Below are 27,535 nucleotides of genomic sequence, written 5' to 3'. Positions count from 1 at the left end.
TGCCCCATAGGTTAAGTGATGATAAAGGGAAACTAGCCTCATATTCCAACATGCTTTTCTTATTGACATTAGGATTAAAAGTCTTATTCTCTGGGGGCTGATTCATTTCTTGTTAGCGTCGCGTTATACTAATTCAGCCATGCAAGTCATCTTATTTAGAATCTTATAGTTGTTTCCAACTTGGCAATAGGAAAGGCATGGCAAATGCCAAAGATTTGCTAAAGATAGAATGGCTAAAACACATTTTATGATGATACTTTAGTTTTGAGCCTGGAATTTGGGGATCGTGGTGGAGGCATTACAAAATGGAAAAATGAAGCTTACATAATTATTTAGAATGTTGATTCTTGGTTGGGGCACGTTGAGTATGAAATACCAGTGGGACATCCAGGTGTGGATACATGGCCTGCAGATAGAAACCCAGAACCAGGGCTTGGGAGAGATGTGAAGTCTGTAGATACAAATGTGATCATTGAAAGATAAGGCTTAATAAGCTAGCAAAGGCGAGTGTTTAGAAACAGAAAGAAGCTTGACAACAACCCAATCTTGAGAAACAAAAGCTATTTAAGAGACTGTGAGAGGAACGTGAGTCAGTAAAGGAAACAAAGGAGTTCTCGGTAGTTTAGGAGAACAACTAAAAAGTTCAATGTCACAGAAGGAAGTTGAGGGAGGATAAGGACTGAGGTAGGGCTATTTGATTTGGTATTTAAGGGATCACTGCTGATCTTTAAAAGATATAAAGCCTCGGCCAGGCACAGTGGCTCACGCCTGTAATCCCAGCACTTTTGGAGGCCGAGGCGGGTGGATCACGAGGTCAGGAGATTGAGACCATCCTGGCTAACACGGTGAAACCCCATCTCTACTAAAAATACAAAAAAATTAGCCGGGCGTGGTGGCGGTTGCCTGTAGTCCCAGCTACTGTGGAGGCTGAGGCAGGAGAATGGCTCCAACCCAGGAGGCAGAGCTTGCAGTGAGCCGAGATCGCGCCACAGCACTCCAGCCTGGGCAACTGAGCGAGACTCTGTCTCAAAAAACAAAAAAAAAAAAGAAAGAAAGAAAAAGATACAAATTGTCTAGTAGCATGTAGAGGCAGAAATTGAGTTGCAATGGTAGCCTACATTGGAATGGCATAGCTCTGCACTAGAGCTCTTGACTGGCAATACTCCATGTTAAGTATTCTAAAGTCCTGAACTTGTTCAGTCTTAAAACTAACCCTTTGAGGTAAGTACTATATTATCCTTATCTCACATGTGAGGCCTGCAAGGCCTTTCCTTCAAGACCGAGATTATTATTATCTGTTTACAGACAAGGAAACTAAGGCACAGAAGTCTGAACAACTTGCCCACGTACATATGGCCAATCAGCAGCAGATTTGGCATTTGGAGCCAGCAATCTGGCCCAAGCATCGGTGCCCTTTTCCCCACTACTCCATTATGAAGATGTGCATATGATAATGTTAGCTTGCTTTTAAGCCATTTGGTGGAAGGAGAAATAACTTCTTAAAAGAAAGTAAACTCAGAACGTGGGTCATGATCTGGGAGATTTAACAGGAAATGACAATCGCAGGGGCAGGAATGAGAGAAAGCAGGAGGTTCTGACACGAGAGGGTTTTGAAATTAGAGAGAGCTGAATTTGGCATGAGATGGTCACACATGTGTGTATATTAGTTCGTTGGCTTGCTGTCTTCTTTGGCCATGAGCTAAGATGACGGTGCCAAGTGGATGAATATTTTCATGTAGAAGCATGGCAGACAGGATTCAGTAGCCCACGGAGATGCCTGGGTCGTTGCTGGAATGAAGACTTAGAGACAGCCGTAGGGACTAAGGGCAAGTGGGAGGTGTCAAAGCAAAGAACTGGTCTTTGCTCCATCCTAGCTTGTTGATCTTTTAATTCTTTAAATTTTCTACTGGGGAGGGAAATTATGGAAACGTGTATATTAAAATTTGTGTTTGAATGATGAAAGCTGTCATCAAAATTGGCACCTTAAAGCAATAATGTATTCTCTGAGTGATTGAAGGTTTCATCAATAAAGAGACACAACGAGTGGGGCCATCGTTTTATAAAAATAGTGATAATCTATGTGGTTAGGATTAAAGATTGCTCTGAAAAACGTCTTTGCGGAAAAACAGTGGTGAGCAAAAGCACAAGTTATATTTTGGATTTTTTTTAATTCACAGGATTAACTAAGGAGTCTCTGCCTTGCTTATGAACACTAGTAAACAAAATGTGTTTTCATTTCTACACATACTTTTAATTGCTGAACAAATCTCATATATCTACCAGCAAGCCATGTTAATTCAATACTTGCATGTGTAACACTTCCGTTTAAGACAGGTGTCTTAATTAAATAAACTAATAATTTTGCAAGTAGAAGTACAAAAGCATAATTATCTAATTTGCTAATTGTTCAACTATGTTAATTTGCATACTTGTTAGCTACAACATAAACAAATGGTTTGTGTATGTATGGCCTACTGTTAAAATAATGAAGCCACTCTTGGGAGTAGCATTTTTAAAGTGTGTTAATAGGTGCCCTATAAAAAGGACTCCTTAGTTAAATACGGTTGAAAAATGCTAGGTTAAAGAAAATTAAATAGTTTTGTTTCTGCAGGAGGTCTAGGATCCTGGAATGAGATAATATATATCTTAGCTATTGGAAACATTGTGCTCTGCCTCACGAACTATATGTGGAACCCCCTCCCCATTTTAATGGGAGAAACATCAGATGTTGTTTGAGAGCTGTTTTAACAATAAGTTGGTCTCACAATTTTTTCTCATGAGTCCTTCCATTCAACAATCAGCAGAAAGGGAGGAAAATGACTGAAAGAGGAATACGTTTTTGATTTCTGTCTCTGGTCTCTTTGTTTTTGTCTCTCTCTCTTATAGACACACACACAGATATACACACAATGCTCTTTATTGATGCTTATGATAAACATGCAACCCTCTTTTGTCCCTTTTTATTATAGGCATATTGACAGGCTTGCTACCCTTCAAAAACTATGCAGTAACCCTAACTGCTTGCACTTTGGCTGGCTGTACTGAGAGCTCACATGCATTGAACATCTCTACTCCACAAGAAGGTAAAGTAATTTCAAAGGTCTTGACTTCCACATTTCAGTCATGAATAATAAAATAGGAGAAGAGCTAAATGCTACAAGGCCATTTGCTGGCAAACCCCAACCTAATTTGATGACAAAGTGCATTGCCAGGCCATAATTGCTCCATTTTTTGGGGGGGTGCGAAAATGAATCAAACTCCATACCCTTTAATGACATGCATCTTTAATAGCTGTAATGCAGATTAATGGGCTTTTTAATTGCTGTTACATTGTTCATGCAAGAGCCTTGTCATTAATATGAAGCATCTGAAAGATTAATGAAAGCTTCCTCATTCTACTATGGCTCAGAAGTAAATCTAGAGACAGTCTGACTAAAAAGAATTGATTGTATGGCACAGTATGAAATTGAGAATCAAACGGTTGATTTCCATGGTCTTTTTTAACTGCTAAACAGCAGCACAGGCAACAATTATTTCAGTATGATGAAACCTCCAAATGCCAATTGAGGCATTATTAATCACTGCTTAGTTCCTTCCGACTTAAGTCTCACTTCTGTTGTACTTGGAACTTACAAACTGTTGGCATAAATTAAGGTTTCAGAAAGCATATGTTAAGAAGGCAGTGAGAAAGAGAAAATATTTTAGCACGCCAAAGTGAAAGCTTTGCTCAAGCATCAGAATGCATCACTTCAAGAAATAACAGCTCTCAAAACATTTGAAGCATTGTTACTTCATATTTCTCTATTCTGGATAAGAGGAATTGTACATTTCTTATACTGTCTAGTTGAAAAGTTCTTTAGGAGATTTAAAAGCTTGATCTTTAGGGAAAAAGAGTCAGCCAGTCTTTCTCTCTCTCTCTTTCCCAGTATCTATATATTCCCCCCTTCCTCTTTTAAACCCTTTACCAAGCACCACTTGCACTGAAGATATGTAACAGAAACGAAGACATGGACCCATAGGATGAAACCAGGACAGGATAAATGACTTTGTAAAACCATTCTTGTGACCCTTTATATGCTGTATTTTTTACCTAAACCAGTCAGACTCCCCTCACCTGAACTATGCTGTCAGTGACCCAGCCTCAGCATTTTCTCCATCTGGCCTACTGGTAATAGCACTGTTTTTGTTGTATCATTGCATCCGCTGAGGACATGATTATCATCCCCTCTTACAAGGACTTTGACCAGCCTCAATATGGGACAAATGGCCCTATGTTGCATTATTTTCTCTGTATCCACTAAATCCTTTGTCCAGGGTTTACCTGGTACCCTTCATACCAATTTCAAGCTAAGCCCCAGAGAGATCCCTGCTCTTGTTTAGTTTATATTTCCTTTTTTATTTTTAAAGACATTCCCAAACTTCTAAATATCCACGAAGTAATTCTGAATTTACTAAATGATAGAGGAGTTTAGGAAAATTTTTTAAAAATGTTTAGTTCTTAGGACCCCCAATTCATTGACAACTATATAAAATAAACAGCTCTTTTTAAAAAAATATGTACGAAAGTTTTCATATGTAATTGACTAATTTGGTTATGCAAGCTCTAGCAATTCTTATTATTACATATAGGTTTTAAAAATTTATATTATGAACCACATTCACCAGCATTACTCATCTCAGATCACAAGCTCCTTGAGGCTAGGGGACTCTATCTGCTTAATTTGCTTTAATAGGTACAGTCCCACATAGAGATTATGAGTTAATAGTACTTTTGGTGGAGTAACACAAGCATCAGTCGAGTGAACTAGTGTAAGTACTCCTCATCCATCATTGACACAAATTCTCATAAATGTGGGACAGTTATTTAACACTGTTCCTAAAGCAATTACTGACAAGCTGCCCACAAATCGGGAATATTTTCATGCATGGGATTTCAGGTTTATTCCATGATTTATTGGTTTGGGTCTGAAAAGTTTGAATTAGAAAAGTAAACTAAAATTAGACTCTATAAATCTTTTCTTCCACAGCCCCACAAGAGGTTCAGCCACCAGTAGCCAAATCCCTTCCCAGTTCTTTGCTGCTCTCCTGGAACCCACCCAAAAAGGCAAATGGTATTATAACTCAGTACCGTTTATACATGGATGGGAGGCTGATCTATTCAGGCAATGAGGAGAACTACACAGTCACAGGTAAGATCTCTAGAGTTTTCAGTGAATTGTTATAGTCTATATTCAAATATAAACATACGTATAGTTGGCTCTCGATATCCAGGGGTTCCATATCTGCAAACTTAATCAAGAATGCTTAGGAAATACGTGAAAAAAATAACAACAGAACAATTAAAAATAATATGAATTCTAAAAACATAGTATAACAACTATTTACATAGCATTTACATTGTCTTAGGTATTCTAAGGAATCTAGAGATGATTTAAAGTATACAGGAGGTTGTGGATAGCCTATATGCAAATAATACACCACATTGTAACAGAGACTTGAGCATCCATGAATTTTGGTATCAGTAGAGGGTCCTGGAACCAAACTCTCACTGATATTGAGGAGTGACTACACACACACACACACACACACACACACACACACCACATAAATAGAGTCTATAGTTATCTGAAAATGTGTTTTTGAAATTGGGTTGCTTATTTTTATCTCCTGTTAATCACTCCAATTGTATGATCTTGAAGGTCATATTAGATTTATGGTGAAACTGAAGCTAAAAGAAATGGAAAATTGCTCATGTTACCTCCCTCCACCCAGGGCTGTCTTACTACGTGTTCTTTTCTATAGAGCCCACCACCCCTTACCTAAATCCTTCTAGCAATTACCTTTGCTCAGATGCAGAGGAGGCCTGGAAATGCACAAATGTGCTAAGCACAAAGAGCTCAGCACATGACTTCTCTGACTTCAGCAGACCACAAGGATTGAAATTGGGAGCCAGTGTTTTCCCAGTCAGGCTCACAGTGTCCAGTTGGATCAATGACATCATCAAATAAATTCCTCTCTCACATGAGCTATTAGAGTGGTGCAAAAGTAGTTGTGGTTTTTGCCATTGAAAGTAATTACTTCTGCACCACACGAATACTTTAAAATCCTCACTAATGTGTAATAGTCTTAAGACTCAGAAGTGTGACTCAGTGTGGTTTGAATTTTAGATCTGAGAGGAAACATAGTATATCTGCCCATATAATATTATAAAGTGTGATGATACTGAAATAAAATGAAGTAAATTGTTGAAAAACTTTCTAAATACAGAAGACTTGCATTATGTATGCTGCCTGTACTGTGTTTATGTTTGTATTATACTTATAGTGGTTTTGTATTTCATATTATTTTATATACTGTATGTGACTCTCATGTGAGACATTATTAATCAAATGTTGATTGATGAAAAAACCAAGGCCTAGAGATATTAACTTCTTCATAAAGGTCATAACAAGTTAGAGTCAGAGGTAGGATGAATTATTTATGTATTCACTCACTCACATTAATGCCAGGTACTGAGGTTGTAATAGGGAACTGGCCAGACACTGTCCCTCTTCTCTTGGTGCTCACAGCTTCGTGGGGGCACATGTAGATGCTGGAGCAAGTCGTGTGGACAGGGCTGTGTATTCATCCAGTTGCATTCTCAGGTTTACATTTTTCTGGCCCCTCTCTAGTCTGAGAACCTTAAAAGGACAAGAACAATTACTTTAATATTTTATTATTCATAATTGGATAGAATTCCATCATATTTATTCTACAACATAGATATTATTTTACACCCCAATTTTACAAGTGAAGAAACTGAGGCAAAGAAGGATTAAGTAACCCAAGGTCACACAGCTTGAGTCGGAGGCTTTGGTACTAACCCAAGCATTCTGGCTGTGTTGAAGAATGTGGTCTTAAAAACAAGTGTTTTAACTTGTCTTAGTTTCTGAATTTGTAAAATGGTGTTAATTACATTTTCCAGTATTTTAAAGAGAATTAGAACTATATATAAACTATATAACATGTCGTTAGCAATTGGTAAAGAGAAGTTATAATTGTTATCTCCTGTACAACACAGAGTTCATTGTAATAACTGAATAGGTTAATCTTACTCCAACAGTATCTTATGGCATGATTTTAACTAAAAATTGTAAACCACAGAAGTTATTTCAGAAAAAATTAAATCACACCATGGAAGGAACTTTACATATATTACATCTTTGAACCTTTACATATATTACATTTTTACATATATTACATCTTTGATGTAACATATTAATAATTAACATACAAAGCACTTCTGTGACCAAGAGGTAACATTGCATGTAATGGGATATCATAACTTTTAGAACCAGAATAGACATGTCCTCTGAGAATCCTTTTGCTCCCCACGTGTGACACAGGTATGCCCCGTATGCTTACTGATTACCTTTATATTACATCGCTGCTTTTTGTTTGTGTCATCTTGAATAGGACTGTTTGTTTGTTCATTGGTTTGCCCTGCTGAACCATAATGATCATTAAGGACACAACTATATTTGTTTTTTTCATTACTGCATCTCTTGGACCTATCACAGAGTGGGAATGGAATAAAAAGTGTTAAAGGAGTGAAAGAATGAAGTCAGATGATTCCTGGGAATAAAAACAAGAAGATAGCAAAGGGGAACTGATGGAGGATAGGATTAGGGTAGGAATAAGGCAATAGAGAAGAGAGAAAAATGGAAAAGATACAGCCAGGGGAAGAGAAACTAAGACCCCTTCCATGTGCCTAAATGAAAGCTGCATCAGTCCACAGGGAAGTGGTGCAGCTGATGGCAGGTCTCAAACTGTGTGCCTTGACTCTTTCCAAAATGTACAGAACTCCATATGAGGTTACACTGGACAAAATCGGAAAAAGGGCAGTGTAGGGAGAGGAGCAAGAATTCACATCAATTTCTAATACCACCTGCAAAATGACACTGAATTCTGTATTTTGTTTGTTTGAATTATCAAGAACGCCATGTGACTATAGGCCCTGAAGAAAGATTGTGGTAAATGGCACCATAGTGTATTATTACAATAGAAGCCCCAAATATAAAGAAAGTGAAATATTTTTGAAGTGCCTACATCCATGTTTTCTTGCTACAGTGGTAATAGATTGATTCTTCAATGGTTTTCAATCTTTATGTAATATTTTAAAGAATATATCTCCAATACTACCCATAGCATTTTTTTTTCTGCTGTAGCTTTCTTGGCATTTCGTAAGCAACTATGTTCCTTGTTGCTTTCATCCCCAAATAGTTTAAGATATGAAGCATATTGGGACTGCAATGCTGGTCAAGGAGGGGAAATAAACTGAGAAAGTTAATATGGGGTTCAAAGATGCACATGATTATTCTAACTTTATAGCTAGAAAAACTGAGACCTAGATGGGTTAAGAAACTCTAGTCAGTAATCAGAGGAACTAATTCAAATCTAGATCTGTCTGGCCCCAAATCCTCTGCTTTTAATTTCTATACATTCTGCGTGTTGCTCATATTTTATTTTCCCTTGCCAGAACTCTAAAAGAAAGACCCCAGAACACCTGTATTAGTCTGCTAGGGCTGCCATGTCAAAATAACAAAACTGGGTGACTTTAATAGAAACGTATTTCTCACAGTCTGGAGGCTGAAAGTCCGAGACCAAGATGTCGGCAAGCTTGATTTATCCTGAGTCTCTTTCCATGGCTTGCAGATAGTGGCCTCCTCACTGTAGGTGCACATGGCCTTTCTTTCAGGTGACTTCATCCTTGGTATTTTTTCCTCTTCCTCTGAGGATGCCAGTCCTATTGGATGAGGCTCCCACTCTTACGACCACAGATTTTATATCAGTGATATGGACTAAGTTCAGGTCATTTATATTTTTAAAGTTTAGCTATCTACAGAGACTCTCAGAGAAGACTAAATAGGAAAGGGACTCTGTCTATCTGAAGTCAGCAAGGGAGAAGGCTGTGGAGAAACTGATCTAGCCATTGGGATGGGCTTTAGCTTCTATGGGCACTTTAAGTCTACACCATAACATGTATCTATCTACAATGCTATTGGTACTTACTGCTTGTCTTTGTGTCAGGGTATTTGTGACATAGTATCTTTTCCACACTGAGTGGCTTGTGGGTAGAACTTCTATTCATGATGTCTGGTGATTTCAATAATAGTGTCAGTTTAGGTCTACTAAAGTGGATCTGTATAGAGCTGAAATGTCTCTTCATAGAGAAACTGAGAAGTGGAAGACAGAGTTTACTAGATAGGGAAAATAATTGATAATATCTTTAATTATAAAAGTGATAAATTCTTACAGAAGATAAAACATGCAGACAAGTAATACCTGAGAATCCTGTCATATAGAAACTCATAATATTTGATGGAATTCCTTCTACTACTTTATTCATGTTAACAAAATTGAGCTATAACCTATGTATGATATTGAATATTTACATATTCCCTTATTATATTATGACTATATCCTATCATTAAACATTTTTGTAAAAATATTTTGAAATGTTTTGAATAACATTATATTCCATCTCTTACAGCATATAATGGATATTTATTAATGCATTGAACCATTTGAGCAATAGTATCTAATCTATCTCTATTTTAAATGTCTTGACATAGATATTCTTATACATAAATCTTTATTTGCTAGGTTCCTAGAAGAATAGCTAAATCAAAGGTAATGAACATTTACAGAATGTTTGATATAGTTTGTCACATTATTCCAGGAAAGTTGTCAGCAGTGAATTTTATATTCTTAAATATTTGATTATTTTACCAAAAAAAGTTATTTTATTTTAATTTGCATTTTAAAGTACTAGTTATAGTGAATACTTTTCTGAATAATTATTAACCTTTTATATTTTCCTTTCATTCATCTAATCACATTCTTGATGAGCAAAAATTTAATTGGGGTAAGGAATAATTTTGAGACTTCTCCACGAGCTATCCTGTTTTTTCTGGTTACAATCACCCACACTGTTTAAAATGTTTTACCCTCTACAATATCAGAAACTTCCCTACTAACTTGGCTTAATGTCCCCTCCTAAATATTCAAAGTGTCAACAATTTTTTTCTCACTCCTACTTCATTTACTTGTAGTTTCCCTTTAGGTTTCCATATAGAATTGACATTCTTCCCGTAGGGTTTGCCAGTGGATCTTGCTGCCATGGTGGGCACAAGCAAAGTAAATGCATTTCAATTCGGAAGCCACTTAGCATCCAGGTGGCTTGGATTTTTTTTTCTTCTTTTTCTTAAATATGAAGCATTAAAAGTCAAAGGCATTGCTGCACCTTGAGTTAGTACAAAATTTATTTTAAAATGCATACAGTTCAAATTTTTTACCTTGCTTAGGCCATAAGCTAGTAGTATGGTGGGTCAGTTCTGACACTGAAAAATGAATCCAGTTAGAGAACCTCCCGAAGGCTGTTGATGTTTGCTATAATACATAGCACACACTTTAAGTCAAACTTTTTCATTCTGTATTCAAAGGTAATGGATTTTTCGTAACCATAGTAACCTTGGTGTATTTCTGGATAAATACGTGAGGTATATACATTCTAGTTTTATTTTTGAATATAAACTACCACATTATGTATTACTAATAATATGAAAAATAGGATGTAGGTTAGTATAATGACAGCTTAAACTAGTATGCATTTTTCTTCTGCAAAAAATAAATATTTATCAAAAGTATAGGTTCAATTAATTTTTCTCCCAGTTTTGTGGTATTCTGGTGGTGCCATTTATCTTTTTTTGCAGGATCTCCATTAATCTCTTATTTCTGTCCCATAACAGATTTTTAAGAATTTTGAGGTAAAAACAATTGTACTTTAAAGCTTATGATTAAAAACATAATCGAAAGATTGAAGGACCTATATTGATATCACTAGCAGAGCTATTGTGGGCCACTTAAGATGTGTGTATACAGTACATTCCCAAACAAGTAGACAAAAGAAATCCTTCATGAGACTGTTCAACATACCAGGATTGTTTCAAAGTTCAGGCTGGACAGCACCTGATTGATGATGACTATCCAGACTGTAGCCACAGATTATTCTTATTTTAAATGAGCACCCTACCAGAAACTGGCCGTTTTTAAGAAGTTTATAAGATGTTTCCAAAAAGCCTACAAACTTTTTAGAAACAAAAATAGCAAGATGGTGCTAATCAGGACAAGTCTCCACCAAACCCGGCAAGGAGGTTTATGCGAGTTGTGCTTCCTAGTTAGAAAATACTATCTGAATTGCTTTTGGTTAAGCCAACCTAAGCCATTGCTGTGGATAATGACTAGAACTCCAAAAGAGGAAAGGTTAATAGGGACATTATAGAAAAATAACAACTATCTCACACCAAGCCATAACACATGTGTGTTTTCAAATGTATCATCTGATAAATCTACATAGTCATCTTATAGTTAAATAAGAGTGACTGATATCTAGAACCATAGATAGTGTCTTCCCACTGCTGTTCCATCAGGACCTGGATTTCTATCACTAAGACTGAGGCAGTAAGATATAGATAATAGCAATGTAATGAGTGTGTGCATGCGTGTGTGTGTGTGTGTGTGTGTGTGTAATTGAGAGACAGAAAAATAGAGAGAGGGTAGAAAGGCAGATGTGGGCAGGGGGAAAGAGGGAGGAAAAGTGGGTGAATTCTGGTAAAATCATATAGGCAATAATTATTTATGTCTAACCAACTAAAAGTGCTAAAACTTTTTTTTTGGTCTTATTTGCCAAGGTCAAAGAGAAGTATGTGTAAATAGCAAAATAGAAATGCTCATCTTAAACTTTCCAAACACGTAAGTCTTACGATGAGAAATTTATTGACAAAGAAGCTGTATTGCTTATGGCACAATAAAAACACATTTAAAGGTTAGGCACTTCTATCCGAGTGTTATAAGGAACCTTATCAGCACTCTACAAATTTGAGCTAAATTATACTCATTCACACCAATGGCTTACAAAAGGTCTTTTCTTAGCAAAATAGAATTTTACTTTAACCTAGATGTTTTCTTTATTTTGCATATTTAAATATCACATTGCAGTACATTGAAATAACTCCTCTTACATAAAAATACTATTACCTAAAGGAATGCTGTTAACACACCTGTGTTCTGTTACAAGCTCTAATATTAATAAAGCAGAGCATGTGAGGATTTCCGGGTAAGACGACGGTCTCATCCATGAGTCACCATGCCACTCTATTACAAACGAGGTCATACCATGTTTCCCTTTGATGTCTCAGTCATATAGTATTAAATTGTACAAAGTCTGAGAAACTTTAAGGACACGAAGGAACAAAAGTCAAGCTATGCAATAAGTGGAGCCTTCAAAGCCAAATTACTAAGCTACTAACTCTGTGACCAGAGACTCCAGAATAGTTGTTCAAGGTTGTTCTATATACCAGATCTTTGGGTTAATGAACAGTGGATGCTATACTCTCAAGAGTCTTATTCATCGAGCAACAAAGGGTCAAATGAAATGAAATAACTTGTACAGAATGTTTGAATATCAGTTGTGGTTAGCTGTAAATACAACCTAAGTGTCGTTCTTCCATTAAGGTGCTTCTATAATGCACCCGTATGTGAAGAAATAAAATATGTTTAAATTTACATTTTAAGACCCGTACCCAAATATTATATGATCTGTTAACCTAATTAAGGAATATTATGTTCGTAAATGATAGGGAAAGAGTATGTGCTTAAAGGGATTTTAGAAGAATCATGGGAATAATATTCAGTTAGAAAAGCAATGGAGTTAAATGCTGGAAGGATAATGGAATATGTCCTTCAGTTGAAAGTGTTACAAATAGAGGTGTCCTGTTATTTTCAGCATTTTGAGAGCTGCTATGATTTTTTATGTACGTTTTAAAGTGCTTAAATTGAGTTATAAATTAATACGGAAAAGTGGACACATCTTAAGGGTACAGCTTGATGGATATTTACAAAGGAAACACATCTATGGAATCTGTACCCAAAACAAGAAACAGAACATTGTCAGCACCCTGTAAAGCTCCTCATTTTGTGGCCTCAAATCTTGACTCAGGTGATTGCTTTCCTGAGTGTTGACACCATAAACTGATTTTGCTAATTTTGTACTCAATATAAATGGAATAAGAAAGTGGAGGGGGGGTCTTCAAAAAGCTTATGGAAAATGCATATTATGAAAAATGCGAGGATTTCAATTTTTTCCACCAAAATAAACTCATACTAACTTGTTATAACATTCCTGAACCGGATCTAGTTTGAGGTGGTAAGAAAGATAAGACATCAGTCTGAAACAAGCCCCTACCAGGGCAACGTGAATTCGGTAAAATTGAAGCAAGGACAAATATCAAATTTCCGGTGAAGCTTGCATAGAAGAATAGTGAAATCATTGATGTTTTACAAAAGGTTTTTGAGGACAATGCCCCAAAGAGATCGGCAGTTTACAAGTGGATAACTCATTTTCCTTAAAGGACAAGGAACAAGACAGTATTAAAGATGAAGCCTGCAGTGGCAGACCATCCACATCAATTTAGAAGGGAAAATATTCATTTTGTCTGTTTCCTAATTGAGGAAGACAAACAATTAACAAACAACCAACATCATACACATCTCAATTGGTTCACTTTGTACAATTCTGACTGAAAAATTAAAGTTGAGGACATTAAACTAAGCAAGCTAACACAGGAACGGAAAACCAAATACCACATGTTCTCACTTATAAGTGAGAGCTAAATGATGAGACTCATGGACACATAGAGGGGAACTACACATACTGGGGCTTTTCAGAGGGTGGAGGGTAGCAGGAGGGAGAGGATTAGGAAAAAAAAAACCTAATGGGTATTAGACTTAATACCTGGGTGATGAAATAATCTGTACAACAAACCCCCATGACACAAGATTACCTATGTAACAAGCCTGCCCTTGTACCCCTAAACTTAAAATAAAAGTTAAAAAAAAGTTGAGTGAACTTTCTACTTAGTGGGTGCCAAAACTGTTGCACCCAGATCAGCTACAGACAAGAGTAGAGCTTTCAATGGAAATTTTAAAAGATGGAATCAATATCCTGAAACGTTTTATCAGATAATTGTAATAGGAGTTGAAATATGGCTTTACCAGTACAATCCTGAAAACAAAGAACAATCAAAGCAATGGCTACTAAGAGGTGGAAGTGGTTCACTCAAAGCAAAAGTGGACCAGTCAAGAGCAAAGGTCATGGCAAAAGTTTTTTGGGGATGCTTGAGGCATTTTGCTTGTTGGTTTTCTGGAGGACCAAAAAACAATAACATCTACTAATGATTACAGTGTTTTGAGAATGTTAGCCAAAGCTTTAGCATTAAAATGCCCAGGACAGCTTCACTAGAGTCCTTCTTCACCATGATGATGCCCCTGCTCATTCCTCTCATTGAACATGATAAATTGTATGACAGTTTTCACGGAAAATCATTAGGATCTTACAGTTCTGGTTTGGTTCCTTTTGACTTCTTTTCGTTTCCTAATCTTAAAAAAATCTTTAAAGAGCACCCATTTTTCTTCAGTTAATAATGTAAAAAAGACTGCATTGACATGGTTAAATTCCCAGAACAGTCAGTTATTCAGAGATGGACTAAGTGGCTGATATCATCACTTACAAAAATGTCTTGACCTTGATTGAGCTTATGTTGAGAAACAAAGGTTATATTTTTATTTTTTAATTCCATTTTCCATGAAATTTTTGTAGTTCCCTTATATGTTCTCTTTTGTCACTGTCTTTTTTTTAGAGATATAGGAGGGAGAGTAAATCAGTACAACAATTTTTTGTGTTCCTGTACCTACATTCAGAACCCGCTGATCTACAGGCAATTGCTAAGATGTTGTTAGTTGTTAAATTCCTGTCTTCCAGAAAGCCATTGGAAAATTTGCAAACTGAAACATCTACCTCTTTCTCCAAGTTCAGATCTAGAAAATAATTATAGAAATGCTTCATCTGTGCAATTAGAATTTAGCACATGAAGTCACTGACCCGTGTACACTAGCAACAAACAAACCATATAAACCATTCTGAGTTTCCAACAATGTAATGTTGTGTGACCATAAAGTTTATGATGCTGTAGAAAAACATTTAATTTGGAAAGATAATAACAAATATTTTACACATATTTGAGTCTAATTCGTTAAAATATATGTGTATATACATGGATACATATACATGGATGTGTACATATACACATATAAGTATGTCCCCATATAGATATATACCAAAATACTAATAGTGATTATCTCTTAATAATGGGAGTCTGGTATTGCTTTTTTTTCTTTTCCTTGAGAGTCTTTCAATCTTTTAAATTCTCTACAGTTTGGATATTAGAAGTCAGATTCTTTTTGTAATGTTATTCCCAATTTTAATATATGTGATAAAATTGATAGAAAGGAAAGACATTTCGGGAACCTGACTACACTTAACCATTAATACTTATCTCTAGTTTTCCCTAGTCTTCACCTTATATTTAATCAGGTTGATTGTCTTATTAATTTCCTTCTAGCCAATACCATAGATGACCTCTAGCACTATCTACCACCATCAAAACGTTATGTATATTTGATGATCTACCTCAATTCCCACATCTTCATTTGATTCATAGACTCTTCCATATCAAATTCCTACACATTTGTCACTTGGACACATTCTATCTTGCAATATTGACTTATTTTAAAAGGAGTAAATCTTGATTAAAAATAAGGATGTAAGTGCATTGGGTACAGTTATTATGCCACTATTTATTTTCAAAATTTCTGTAATATCTCACATAGGAATAAGGATCCAACTGGCATCCAACAAACTCACTGAATTGAGTTGAAATGAATTAAGTTGAAAAAACACTGAGATTCAGTAAATTAATATTTTAGAGAAAATAACAATAAATACCAATGCATAATTTAGATATAATTAACATGCTAAACTTGGTAAACAATTTTATTGAGGTAGGCTATTCCTGTAGCTTAGGATTTTTCATTTAATCATCCTATATATAGCAAATATATACAAATATTTGTTGTTCAATTATGTGTTTTAGCTTGCTAAGACTATTGTAACAAAGTAACAGAAACTAGATGGCTTAAACAACAGAAATTGGCTGTCTCACACTTCTAGAGACAGAGTCCCAGATCAAGATACTGGCAAGACTGGTTTCTTCTAAAGGCTATGAGGAGGAATCTGTTTCATCCCTCTCTCCTTGTTTTGGTTGTTTGCTGGCGATATTTGGCATTTCTTGGTTGTATATGAATCATCCCAATCTCTGCCATCATCTTCACATAATGTTTTCCCTGTGTGCTTATCTGTGTACAAGTTTCTCCTTTTTATAAGGACACTAGTCATATTGGATTTGGGCCCACCTTGTTGAGCTCATCTGAGCTAATTACAACTGCAGTTCTAGAGGCTAGGACTTCAACATATGAATTTTGGGGAGAACACAATTCAACCTGTAACTCTAGTGCTGTGCATTTGATGCTGTGATTAATAACATTCTAAGACTTTCCTGAAATACCTAAAACATATTAGAGAATTTAAGGTATGTGTTCACAATCAGTTTTAAGATGGATATGGCCCATGACAGTAATAAAAATATTTAGAAAAGGTGATAATCAATTCCATGTGGAATGCTCCCAGCCTTACTTTTTGCATCTTCACAATCCCATCTCTTACTTCCCTGGCTTGCTTTCTTTGATTCTTTATAGGAGTGATTAGTTTCTTAGTGCTGCTTAATACAATACCCAAAATGGGATGCCTTAACACAATAGAAATGTATTCTCTCGAAGTTTGAGAGGCTAGAAGTTTGAAATGAAGGTATCGGTAGGCCCATGGTCTCTCTGAAAACTGTAGGGGAGAATCCTTCCTTGCCTATCCCGCCCTCCAGTGGTTTCTGGCAGTCAGTGGTATTCTGACAGTCAGTGGTTTCTGGCAGGTGTCTGTCAGTCAGTGGTATCCTGGCAGTCAGTGGCTTGCAGTTGCATCACCCCAATCTCTGCTTGTATCATTACATAGTGTTTTCCCTTCTTCTAAAGTTCTCTCCTCCTCTAAGGATAACACTCATATTCAATTTAGGGCTCACCGTCTTTCAGTATGACCTCAACTTAACTTCATGACATCTGCAAATACCTTATTTTCAAATAAGGTGACATTCACATGTACAGGGAGTTAAGACATGGAGATACCTTTTGGGAGGACAAAATTCAATCCACTACACCTCCATTGACTCCACAACTACTTTGCCACTCAGTTGAAACTGTTCTCACCTAGGTTGTCAATGTTCTGGTAGTCTCCAATTCAGGGACAGAGTGGAGGTTGTATAATTCATGATGTTTTATTGATGACTCCTCCATCTCAGAACATTCTTCTCTTGGTGTCTGTGATACCTCACCTTCTCACTTTTCCCTGTTACTGTTCAAGCTCTGGTGTGATCTCTTCCTTGTTTTCTTCCACCCACAAATGTTGGTTTCCCCCAGGATTCCTCTTGAAACATTCCACACAATCTCCCTTTGAAGACTCAGTAGTCCTTGTCTTCAGACATTTTTCCTAAGCCATGAACATTTTTCTCACTGTATATTGGGCACTCCTGCTACAAGTGTTTTTACTCCAACTCCTTAAAACTGAATTTATTTTATCTGCCACATCCTACCAATGTGCTCTTTTTTCTGAGTTTTTAATCTTTGGGAAAAGTAACACTATTCATTCTTTTTCCCAAACAAAAACCCAGCATTAATCTTTGATTACTCCTCCTTCATCCTTCACATCCAAACTTTTTTGCTGTTCTTGTTTTAAGACAGGGTCTTACTGTGTCACCCAGGCTGGATGGAGTGCAGTGGCGCATTCACAGCTCACTGCAGCCTCGACCTCTTGGGCTCAAATGATCCTCTTGCCTCCTGAGTAGCTGGGGCCACAGGTGCATGCCACTACGCCTGGCTAATTTTTGTAGAGTTGAGGTTTCACCATGTTGCCCAGCCTGTTCTTGAACTCCTGAGCTCAAGAGATCTGCACATCCAGTCTTAAAATCCAAACTGCTGTTGCCCTATTACACTTATTACCTGGCTCCTATCTACTTTCTTAGCCTTATATCATTCTTTTATTCTCATTTATTTCTACAACACTACATTGGTTTTCTATTTCTGTTGGTTTGTTTTGTGAAATGCCACATGCCTTTTCCTACATGCAGACTTTTGAACTTTCTGTTCACTCTGACTGGAATTTACTTTCCCCAGTTCTTTACATGGCTGAATCATTGTCTTCCTTGAGTTCTCAGATCTTATAAAACCTTCTCTATATTTGTTAGTATAACCTAGATGTTATAAGCATACACACATATACATACAGAGAGATGATAGTTTTTAATAGTGAAAACACAATAAAAGTTTATTTCTTGTTCACTTAGCATTGAGTGCATACAAAGTTTGGCCCACAGAGTTTCCTTTTTCTGCACAGTCATTCAGGAATGCAGGCAGATGCAGATTCAGATTCTGTCTTATTTAACACATGACTTCCAAGGGAGCTCTGGAGTTATTTCCATTGCTACAGCAGATGAGGAAGAAGATTGAGAGATCATCATGGCAGATTGTTATGGGCCAGGCCTGGGAGTAAAGGTATTAAAGCAATACCTTGTACTAACTCAAAGTTCTGTAAATCAGAAATTTGGGTGGATTTAATTGGGTTCGTAATTAGGGCTTTACAAGGCCGAAATCAAGAGTTGGGGCAGTTTGGGCTCTCATCTGAAGGCTCTGGGAAATAATTCACTTCTAGACTCATTCATGTTGCTGGCTGAATTCAGTTTCTTGCAGTGGTAAGGCCAAGGTCCCTGTTTCCATGTTGGCTGTCAGTCATGAGCTGCTATCAGCTTCTAGGGGCCACCTCAGGTCTTTTCACATGGCTCCCTCCATCTCAGTGATGGAGGATATCCAGTCCCCCTCATGCTTCACATCTCTCTGATTTTTGCCTCCAGCTGGAGAAAACACTCTGCTTTAAATTGCTCATAGTTAGTTTGCGCCCACCAGGATTCATTTCCTTTTCTCCGTATAAGGTAAGATAATCATAAGTGTGATATCTCATCAAATTCACAGATTCCACCCACACTCAAAGGGGGAAAATTGTATACAGGTGTGTGTCACTGGGAGTCATTCTTAGAATTCTTCCTACCACAGGTTCAGAAGCAGAATCACTCAAGCATGGCTCTTACCCTGTGACCTTGCTAAGCCTTGGTTTCCTGGTAGAATGGTAACAACAGTACCTACTTTAGGGATTTAGTATAAAAATTAAATGTGATAGTGCATATAAAAAGATTAGCATAGGTCCCTTAACTCTTCTAAAAATGGTAAATAATCAACAACCCATGCTATTAGTTGCAGAAATAAGGAAATTATTATTATATCATCATAAATATTCTTAACACAAAACATCCTCTGCATGCAAAAAAAAGCATGTCTCTAAACTTCATGTTCAATTTAACTCAGGAAATATTTGTTGAGCAGGTACTATGTACATCAGAGATTAGAAGTTATTTATAAAACTAAGATACTGTCATTCTTCCTCAAATCATTCCCAGTTCAATTGCTTAGACAGAAATACATAAAACTAAATAGAATGCTGTCCAATCTGTGGTAAATTCTGTAACATGTGTGACAACAAAAGAGAAGGGTTCAACCCAGTGTGGAAGATAAAGTGTCACAGAGGAATGTTCACAGGCTTTAGAGTCGAGTTTAAGAACTGAGGAACAGGCAAACATAAGGACCATGGTTGCATAGTCACTAGACACAGAACTATTAATGCGCATTTCACAAAAATTAAAGAGGGAAGAGTTTAATATGAGTGTGCACCCTGGGTAAGTAATCAATAGTGAGAAGCAAGGTGGGATTGAGATTATCAAAGGTGCTAAGTTATGTTGAGGTATTTGAACTTTGTTCTGATGCAAGAGAGAACCATTGAAGGATTTTTCAGAAATACAAGACAATCAGTGCTTTAGAAAACACATAGTTGGAACGTATCATTGCTTCAACATAGCGAAGACTGAGTCTGTGTAGCTGTTTTCTCCATTTAGCAGGCATAAGGACAAGTGGGTTAGAACACTAAATGCAAGAAGCTAATTGGACTTAACAATACAGACGGCAAAAGGATGAGGAGAGGAGAGAAAAGCATTATGTTTATTTGTTAACAGCTCTATTGTATTGTATTTATATGCATTAGTCAGTGTAAAATAAAATCTGCTTATTTTAAATCCTTTTAAATAGCATTTAAATATTTCCTGATGACACAATCTGCTAAAGTATTTACCCTTGGTGCAGATTTCCATTAACCTTGCTGTAGATCCTAAGCCTACAACCATATATTTATAGGGGGCTCAATTATGGGGTAAAGCCTAGTGACATCATTATAAAAGCACATCTGGATAAGCTTTAGGGTCTTTGTCTTTCTATCCGATTTAGGAAATTTAGTAACCTGTAGGAGAATACCATTATTAACAGCCCCTGAATTCTCAGATTATGAGGATGTCCTTTCTCTCAAAATAAAGGAAGAGAGGGATTAAAATCTCTAAAGCTGTAAATGATATAGAGAAATGCCCAGTACACAGATATCGGGGATATTAGGGGAATCCAGTTGTGTTGGATATACAAGAAGAAAAAAAAGACAGAAATTAAATTCAAAGTATTCTTTCCTCACGTCTTTTGTCAGTTTTTTTTATTGTTTTTTAGAGAGTCTATATAAATCCTTTGGTTCCCTAAAGGACAAAATTCCTTTGATAATTTTATAAATTCTTTTCTAAATAGTATCTCTATATTGTAGATAAAAAAATTAATACCTAGGAAAGGTCAGGTCACTTCTTTCAGTCAAGGAATGATTCATTCATGAAACTGGAAAGAAAACTTTTTTTTCACTCACCCCAATACTTGATAGCTATCTTAAATTGAATATGTCTTTAACAGTGTATTTGATATTATCAGTGTATTTTGATTTATATATATCATATATATTATATATCTGTGATATATATCTATATATCATATATATTATATATCTGTGATGTATATCTATATATCATATATATTATATATCTGTGATGTATATCTATATATCATATATATTATATATCTGTGATGTATATCTATATATCATATATAATATATCTGTGATGTATATCTATATATCATATATAATATATCTGTGATGTATATCTATATATCATATATATTATATATCTGTGATGTATATCTATATATCACATATATTATATATCTGTGATGTATATCTATATATCACATGTATTATATATCTGTGATGTATATCTATATATCGCATGTATTATATATCTGTGATGTATATCTATATATCGCATGTATTATATATCTGTGATGTATATCTATATATCGCATGTATTATATATCTGTGATGTATATCTATATGTCATATGTATTATATATCTGTGATGTATATCTATATGTCATATGTATTATATATCTGTGATGTATATCTATACGTCATATATAATATATCTGTGATATATATCTATACATCATATATTATATATCTGTGATATCTATCTATATATCATATATATTATATATCTGTGATGTCTATCTATATATCATATATATTATGTATCTGTGATGTCTATCTATATATCATATATATTATATATCTGTGATGTCTATCTATATATCATATATATTATATATCTGTGATGTCTATCTATATATCATATATTATATATCTGTGATGTCTATCTATATATCATATATTATATATCTGTGATGTCTATCATATATGCCATATATTAGATATCTGTGATATATATCATATATATCATATATTATATATCTGTGATATATATCATATATATCATATATTATATATCTGTGATATATATCATATATATCATATATTATATATCTGTGATATATATCATATATATCATATATTATATATCTGTGATATATATCATATATATCATATATTATATATCTGTGATATATATCATATATATCATATATTATATATCTGTGATATATCTATATCTCTCTCTATCTATCTATCACATTTTCTTTAACCATTGTATCAATGATGGGCATTTAGGTTGATTCCATGTCTTTGCTATCATGAATAGTGCTGTGATAAACATTTCTTTTGATTTTTATTGTCTGTATTAGGACATCATAACAGGGCCCTCCTAATACCATTAACAACGCATCATGACCCTGGTAATGGTTTTGTAGCTGAAGTCTAAATAGTTTAAGTGCCCTATCTTATTCATTTGTACATATTCAATATATATAATAACTACTATTTTCTGGATGTTAAGAGAATTGCTGAATATACAGTGGTAAACTTCAATGACCCTATATATCCTGATTTGTACGCTGTTTTATCTTCTGTTTCAGTTACCTTGTTTAAATCTTGTGGCTATATGACACTAATAAAAGTTACCAAATTTGTAATAAATATCATCACAAATACTTCATTGTGCTTGAGATTGTTTCAAAGGTTTTGATTTTTCTGGCTATACACACACATATGTAACATAACATAATTAAAAATGTAATGAACATCACTAGACTACTAGTTAAACAAGTTATGGCTAATAACTAATATGTACACAAAATATGTGGACACAATAGAACAAGCAAATCTTTATCAATAGGAGAATATCTTCAAAGTATATTGTAAAGCACTTGTGCAGAAAAATATATTCTATATTCTGCTAATGTTTATTTGTTTGGTTATATGTATGTAGACTACATCTGGAGCCATACATATAAATTCAATAATTGCTAAATTCCTAGGAGAAAACTGGGTAATTGTGACACAAAGGTGGAGAGAGTCTTAATTTTTATGTAAGGTCTTCTGTACATTTTAGCTATTGTACCATGAATATATATTAATGCATTATTCATTCAAAATTAAGTACAATTTAAAAATAAAATTACTACAAAATGGTAAATTTTAAATGTTAAAGAAAACTTGGAAAAATATAAAGAAAAATTCATATTTTCCACAATTTTATCTACCAGACACAATCACTAATTATATTTTGTCTTATGCATTTAAAGTCTGTTTTTTTATTATTAAAGCACAGATACAAACATATAATTGGGACCAGACTGTTTTACAACTTTTTACCACTTTATAATATACTAAGCTTATTACCAAATTGCTTTCTCAGCATTCTTTTATGTAACATTTTGTGTATGTGCATTTTAAGTTCTTTAAAATTAATACCACAAATGTGTTTATGCATTATTTAAAATGATATATTCTTCCTATTTTGTAAATGTTTTAATATATATGAAGGATGCTAACCATTTGCATGCACTCTATATGACAGTTATTTTTTTCCACTTTGTCTTTTGTATTTTTTTACTTTGTTTATGGTGGTTTTTAAATTAAGACATTTTTAAAACTTGTAGTCAATTCAAATTTAGATATATTTTCCAGCATAGTGTCATCCTTAAATAGAAACACTTAGATTTTCTTCACTTCAAGAACAGATAAATATTTCCTGAGATTTTCTTTGATAATTTACACTTTCAAAAATATTTTCACATATTCCAGCTTCTGTGAATATTTTTATTTATTTATTTATTCATTTATTTATTGAGACAGGGTCTCACTCTGTCGCCCAGGCTGGAGCATAGTAGAATGATTTTGGCTCACTGCAACCCCGCCTCCTGGGTTCAAGCCATTCTCCTGTCTTGGTCTCCTGAGTAGCTGCGATTACAGGCATGCACCACCACACCCAGCTAATTTTTGTACTTTTAGTAGAGACAGGGTTTCGCCATGTTGGCCCGGCTGGTCTCGAACTCCTGACCTCAAGTATTCCGCCCACCTTGGCTTCCCAAAGTGCTGAGATTACAGGCATGAGCCACTGCACCCAGCCACTTCTGTGAATCTTTAAATTACCCAGTGATGTGTATAAGGGTTCAAATTTTATTCCCATTTTCTCAGTGAAGAAATAGAGATTCTGAAAACTTGTTTGATATGCCTGAAATCATAAAGTTAGTTAATGTCATAGCTAGCACTCGAATATTGGTGCTTACACAATGTGCTGACTCCCAAATCGTAAATCTCTACCAGATGTTTAAAGTAAAAGAATGATGGGAAATTTCATTAAACTATTAACTGTATTCAGTGGTTTCAAAATATTAATACAACATTGATATCTTTAGTGCATTATCAATGTATTCCTGAAGACAACATGTCAATTAAATTGTCTCTTATTCAAATGTTAACTTCAGTTTTTAAAATTTAAAGCTAGTCTGCTGATTTTCAATAAGAGCTGTCTAATATTGTGAACCAGTAAATTTGAGGAGATAAAAGTAGAAATTATAGGTCTGCAGAGTGTAGCATTGATAAAGAGGGGGCCATTTCTTCCAAGTCAGTAAAGAAAAGTGATGAAACATAAACTGGAATTTTTGTGATTCTACTGTTGCATGACCTTATAACACCCCTGTTTTAATTAACTATGGACCTGAAATAATAACGTATACTTCTAATCCACTCACAGGAATGGTAGGTATATTAGTTAGCTAGGGCTGCCGTGACAAAATACAGGCTGAGTGGCTTAAACAACAGGAATGTATTATCTTACAGTTCTGGATGCTAGAAGTCCAAGGCAAAGGTTTCCATAGGTTGGGTTTCCTCTGAGGCCTCTCTCCTTGGCTTACAAATGGCCGCCTTCTGGCAATGTCCTCACGTGGTCTTTTCTTTGTACACGCACACCCTGGTGTCTTTGTTCATCCAAATTTTCTCTTCTTATAAGGACACCTGTCCGATTGAATTAAGGCTCATCATAATGGCCTTATTTTGACTTAATTACCTCTTTAAAGACCACATCCCCAAATATGGTTACATTCTGAAGATTAGAATGTCAATTTATGAATTTTGGAAGGACACAATTCAGCCTATAGCAGAGGGTCTGCTTTGCAATGATTATGCACTATTACTCACCAAGGTAGTAAAAATTAAGCAAACATTTATATACACAAGTTTTTGAGGGGATATAGCTTACAGAATATAAGAACAAAATATTTTCAAGAACGCCTGTCTGTGGTTCTTTCATTAATTCACTTCTTCATTCATCTTTATTGAGTATGATAATGAGGCAGGGAAAATATAACCATCTGACTATGAATTGACCTGGTGCTTGTAGACATATGTGGTTTAACGGTTTTCCTCTTTGTGTACCCCTTTCTCATAACATGTAGCATACTCTGCTAGAATTATTGATTGATTAACCTCATTGTCTTTCTCACTAGATCATGAGTGTTTGAGGGCAGGAACTTTATCTTTCATCTTTCATCCTGAAGACATGGATCAGCATATGTGTATAGTAGGAGAACAATAAATAGTTTTCAGAATGAAGGAAAGAATTAATTTTTTCATGAAAACTAGATGTCATTATGTGGAGAATTTATCAGAATGCCAGACTGGTAAGGATGTTCAGAGACACAGTAGTTGACCTAAGACTAACCTAAATCTGTTTGTATCACAGAAGTGTACCAATGCTTGACATACATTGGATAAAATGTTTATTTCCTATTTCTCTGTATTGTTTGGCCACATGACTATTGCAAAGCTCGTAAGCACAAAATTTGCACAAAACCCCTGAGAGATGCCATCCATGGCTACAAATACACGTTTTGATGATATTAAAGTAAAAAAATTGATCAATTATTTTAAATATTCAAGGTAGTTATGTGAATAAATTCTATGTAATTACAACCACAAGGTTGGTGCATATTTTAGAAATAAATGCTTGTTTTACTATGAGAGGAAAACTGCGAATGGCACACGACCTAAACAAGGGCATCCTGTTTGCTTGGATGAAAATTCCATCCCCATGTTTACTATACCTTCCACTCTCATTCAAACCTAGAACAGGAGAAAAATAGTTCGAGTTTAAAAACAAATCCAGTAGAATTTAGGAAAGTTTGTCTCGTATACCACACCTTTAAAAGGCTATTTTGCAATGACAATATTCTTGTATTGCCCTCTCTATTTTTCCCTCCCTATTGTATACACAAGCCCAGCAACTTCTAGAATATACTAGCACATATGCAAATATTTGAATATCTATTTCATGTAGGGAGATTAGAAAGTCACTTTCTGCCACTTGTGTAGCTCTATTATGCAAAAATCAAGAGGATGCAGATCATAAATCCTATTAGGGTGGAACTCTGGATGTGGAAAAGACTGTATAGATAATTTTAAGAGATTTCCCCTCAGCTGAATCACTGCTATAAAGTTAAGCATGGTTTTTAAAATATAAATCAAATACATGGTTTCTATAAAGGCACATACCTTTACTGTAAACTGAACTCCAACAAACTTTTGAGTGGACATTTCTCAAATACAGCATCTATTGAAAACTTCCTCTGAAAAAACATTTCATAAAAATTGAAACTTGCCTTACATATTTTCATACTATGTGGTTTTAATGACAGTTGTATTCCACTCTATCACCATAAATAAATATGTGACTTTAAAAGATATGTTGTAAATAAAATTAGCTCAAAAATACTAACACTAACCAAACATTAATCACGGAATTTAAGGAGACTATCAGAGACTAATTCAGAAAATAAAAATATTGTAAAATTACTACCGTGAAAGCTCTAAGAAAAGTTCATGATAATTTCAGTGATGCTAAGGCTACAGACCAAATATAAACTTAGAGACAAAGGTATTTAGTCTAAGACAAATTAAATGTGTATATATTAATTTATTTTCTCTGATGGGCATAGAAGCCCATCAATACTCTGAATTTATATTTTGTTAATGCTCTCACAATTTACTTTTATATGTGACTTACTATGTAATATAAAAAACAAAAGAGCTTGAAAAACTGAGATCAGAGGGCAACAATAAAATATTAATGCTAATATTATCTTGAATTTTTATCTATACATATTTAGATGTTGTTATCCTCACTGAAATTTGTTACTAATCAGTGAAACTTTAGTATTTACCTAAATTAGTTCTTCTTATAAGTAGCTCAATCTCCATAATAGGAGATAGACTATAATTTGTACTTTAGCATAAATATTCTTCTAAAATCATTCACCGTTTTATATTGTAATTGACTGAAACAATATAAAGTGGCTTAAAATCATTGGTATATTATAAAACCTATGTCAGATAAAACATGACATCTGTGAAGTTTGGGAATTATAACCCAGAACAATGTATAATTCAAAACAGATACCTGAAATTATCTTGTACACATCTCGCTATCTGCTATATCTCATCACATAAAATGCATAGTAGATGCACAAAGTAGCTGTCCAACAAATACTTATGGAATGAATAAATGAAGGAATGACAAAAATGCTTTTCCTCAATGTGCTAAGTCAAAAACATGTTTCCTTTTATAAAAATTTAACTATATGTTTTAGATTTAGTTGAAAAAATCTATACTGGAATTTACATAATTACATAATACATATTTTAAAGTATTATTCCTAGTATTTATGAACATTCATTAATGAGAATGGCTTCTACATTAAAAGATCAGTTAGCCTCTGCTATTTTTGATAATGATTT

General features: G+C 34.8%; 1 protein-coding gene across 1 annotated transcript in view; it reads left to right on the top strand.

The window, feature by feature from the left end:
• The window catches only part of USH2A (usherin), an 843,890-nt gene that overhangs the window by 407,939 nt on the left and 408,416 nt on the right, over window positions 1–27,535 (top strand). Inside the window, exons 32-33 of the mRNA XM_031015607.3 lie at window positions 2,970–3,083; window positions 5,028–5,189. Coding sequence (XP_030871467.3) covers window positions 2,970–3,083; window positions 5,028–5,189 — 276 coding nt within the window. The remainder of the gene's footprint in view (window positions 1–2,969; window positions 3,084–5,027; window positions 5,190–27,535) is intronic.

This window comes from Gorilla gorilla, chromosome 1 (genome assembly GCF_029281585.2).
Source record: "Gorilla gorilla gorilla isolate KB3781 chromosome 1, NHGRI_mGorGor1-v2.1_pri, whole genome shotgun sequence".
Classification (NCBI taxonomy): Eukaryota; Metazoa; Chordata; class Mammalia; order Primates; family Hominidae; genus Gorilla; species Gorilla gorilla.
The sequence above is the reverse complement of the archived record's forward strand: the minus strand, read 5'-3'. Positions and strand labels throughout refer to the sequence as shown.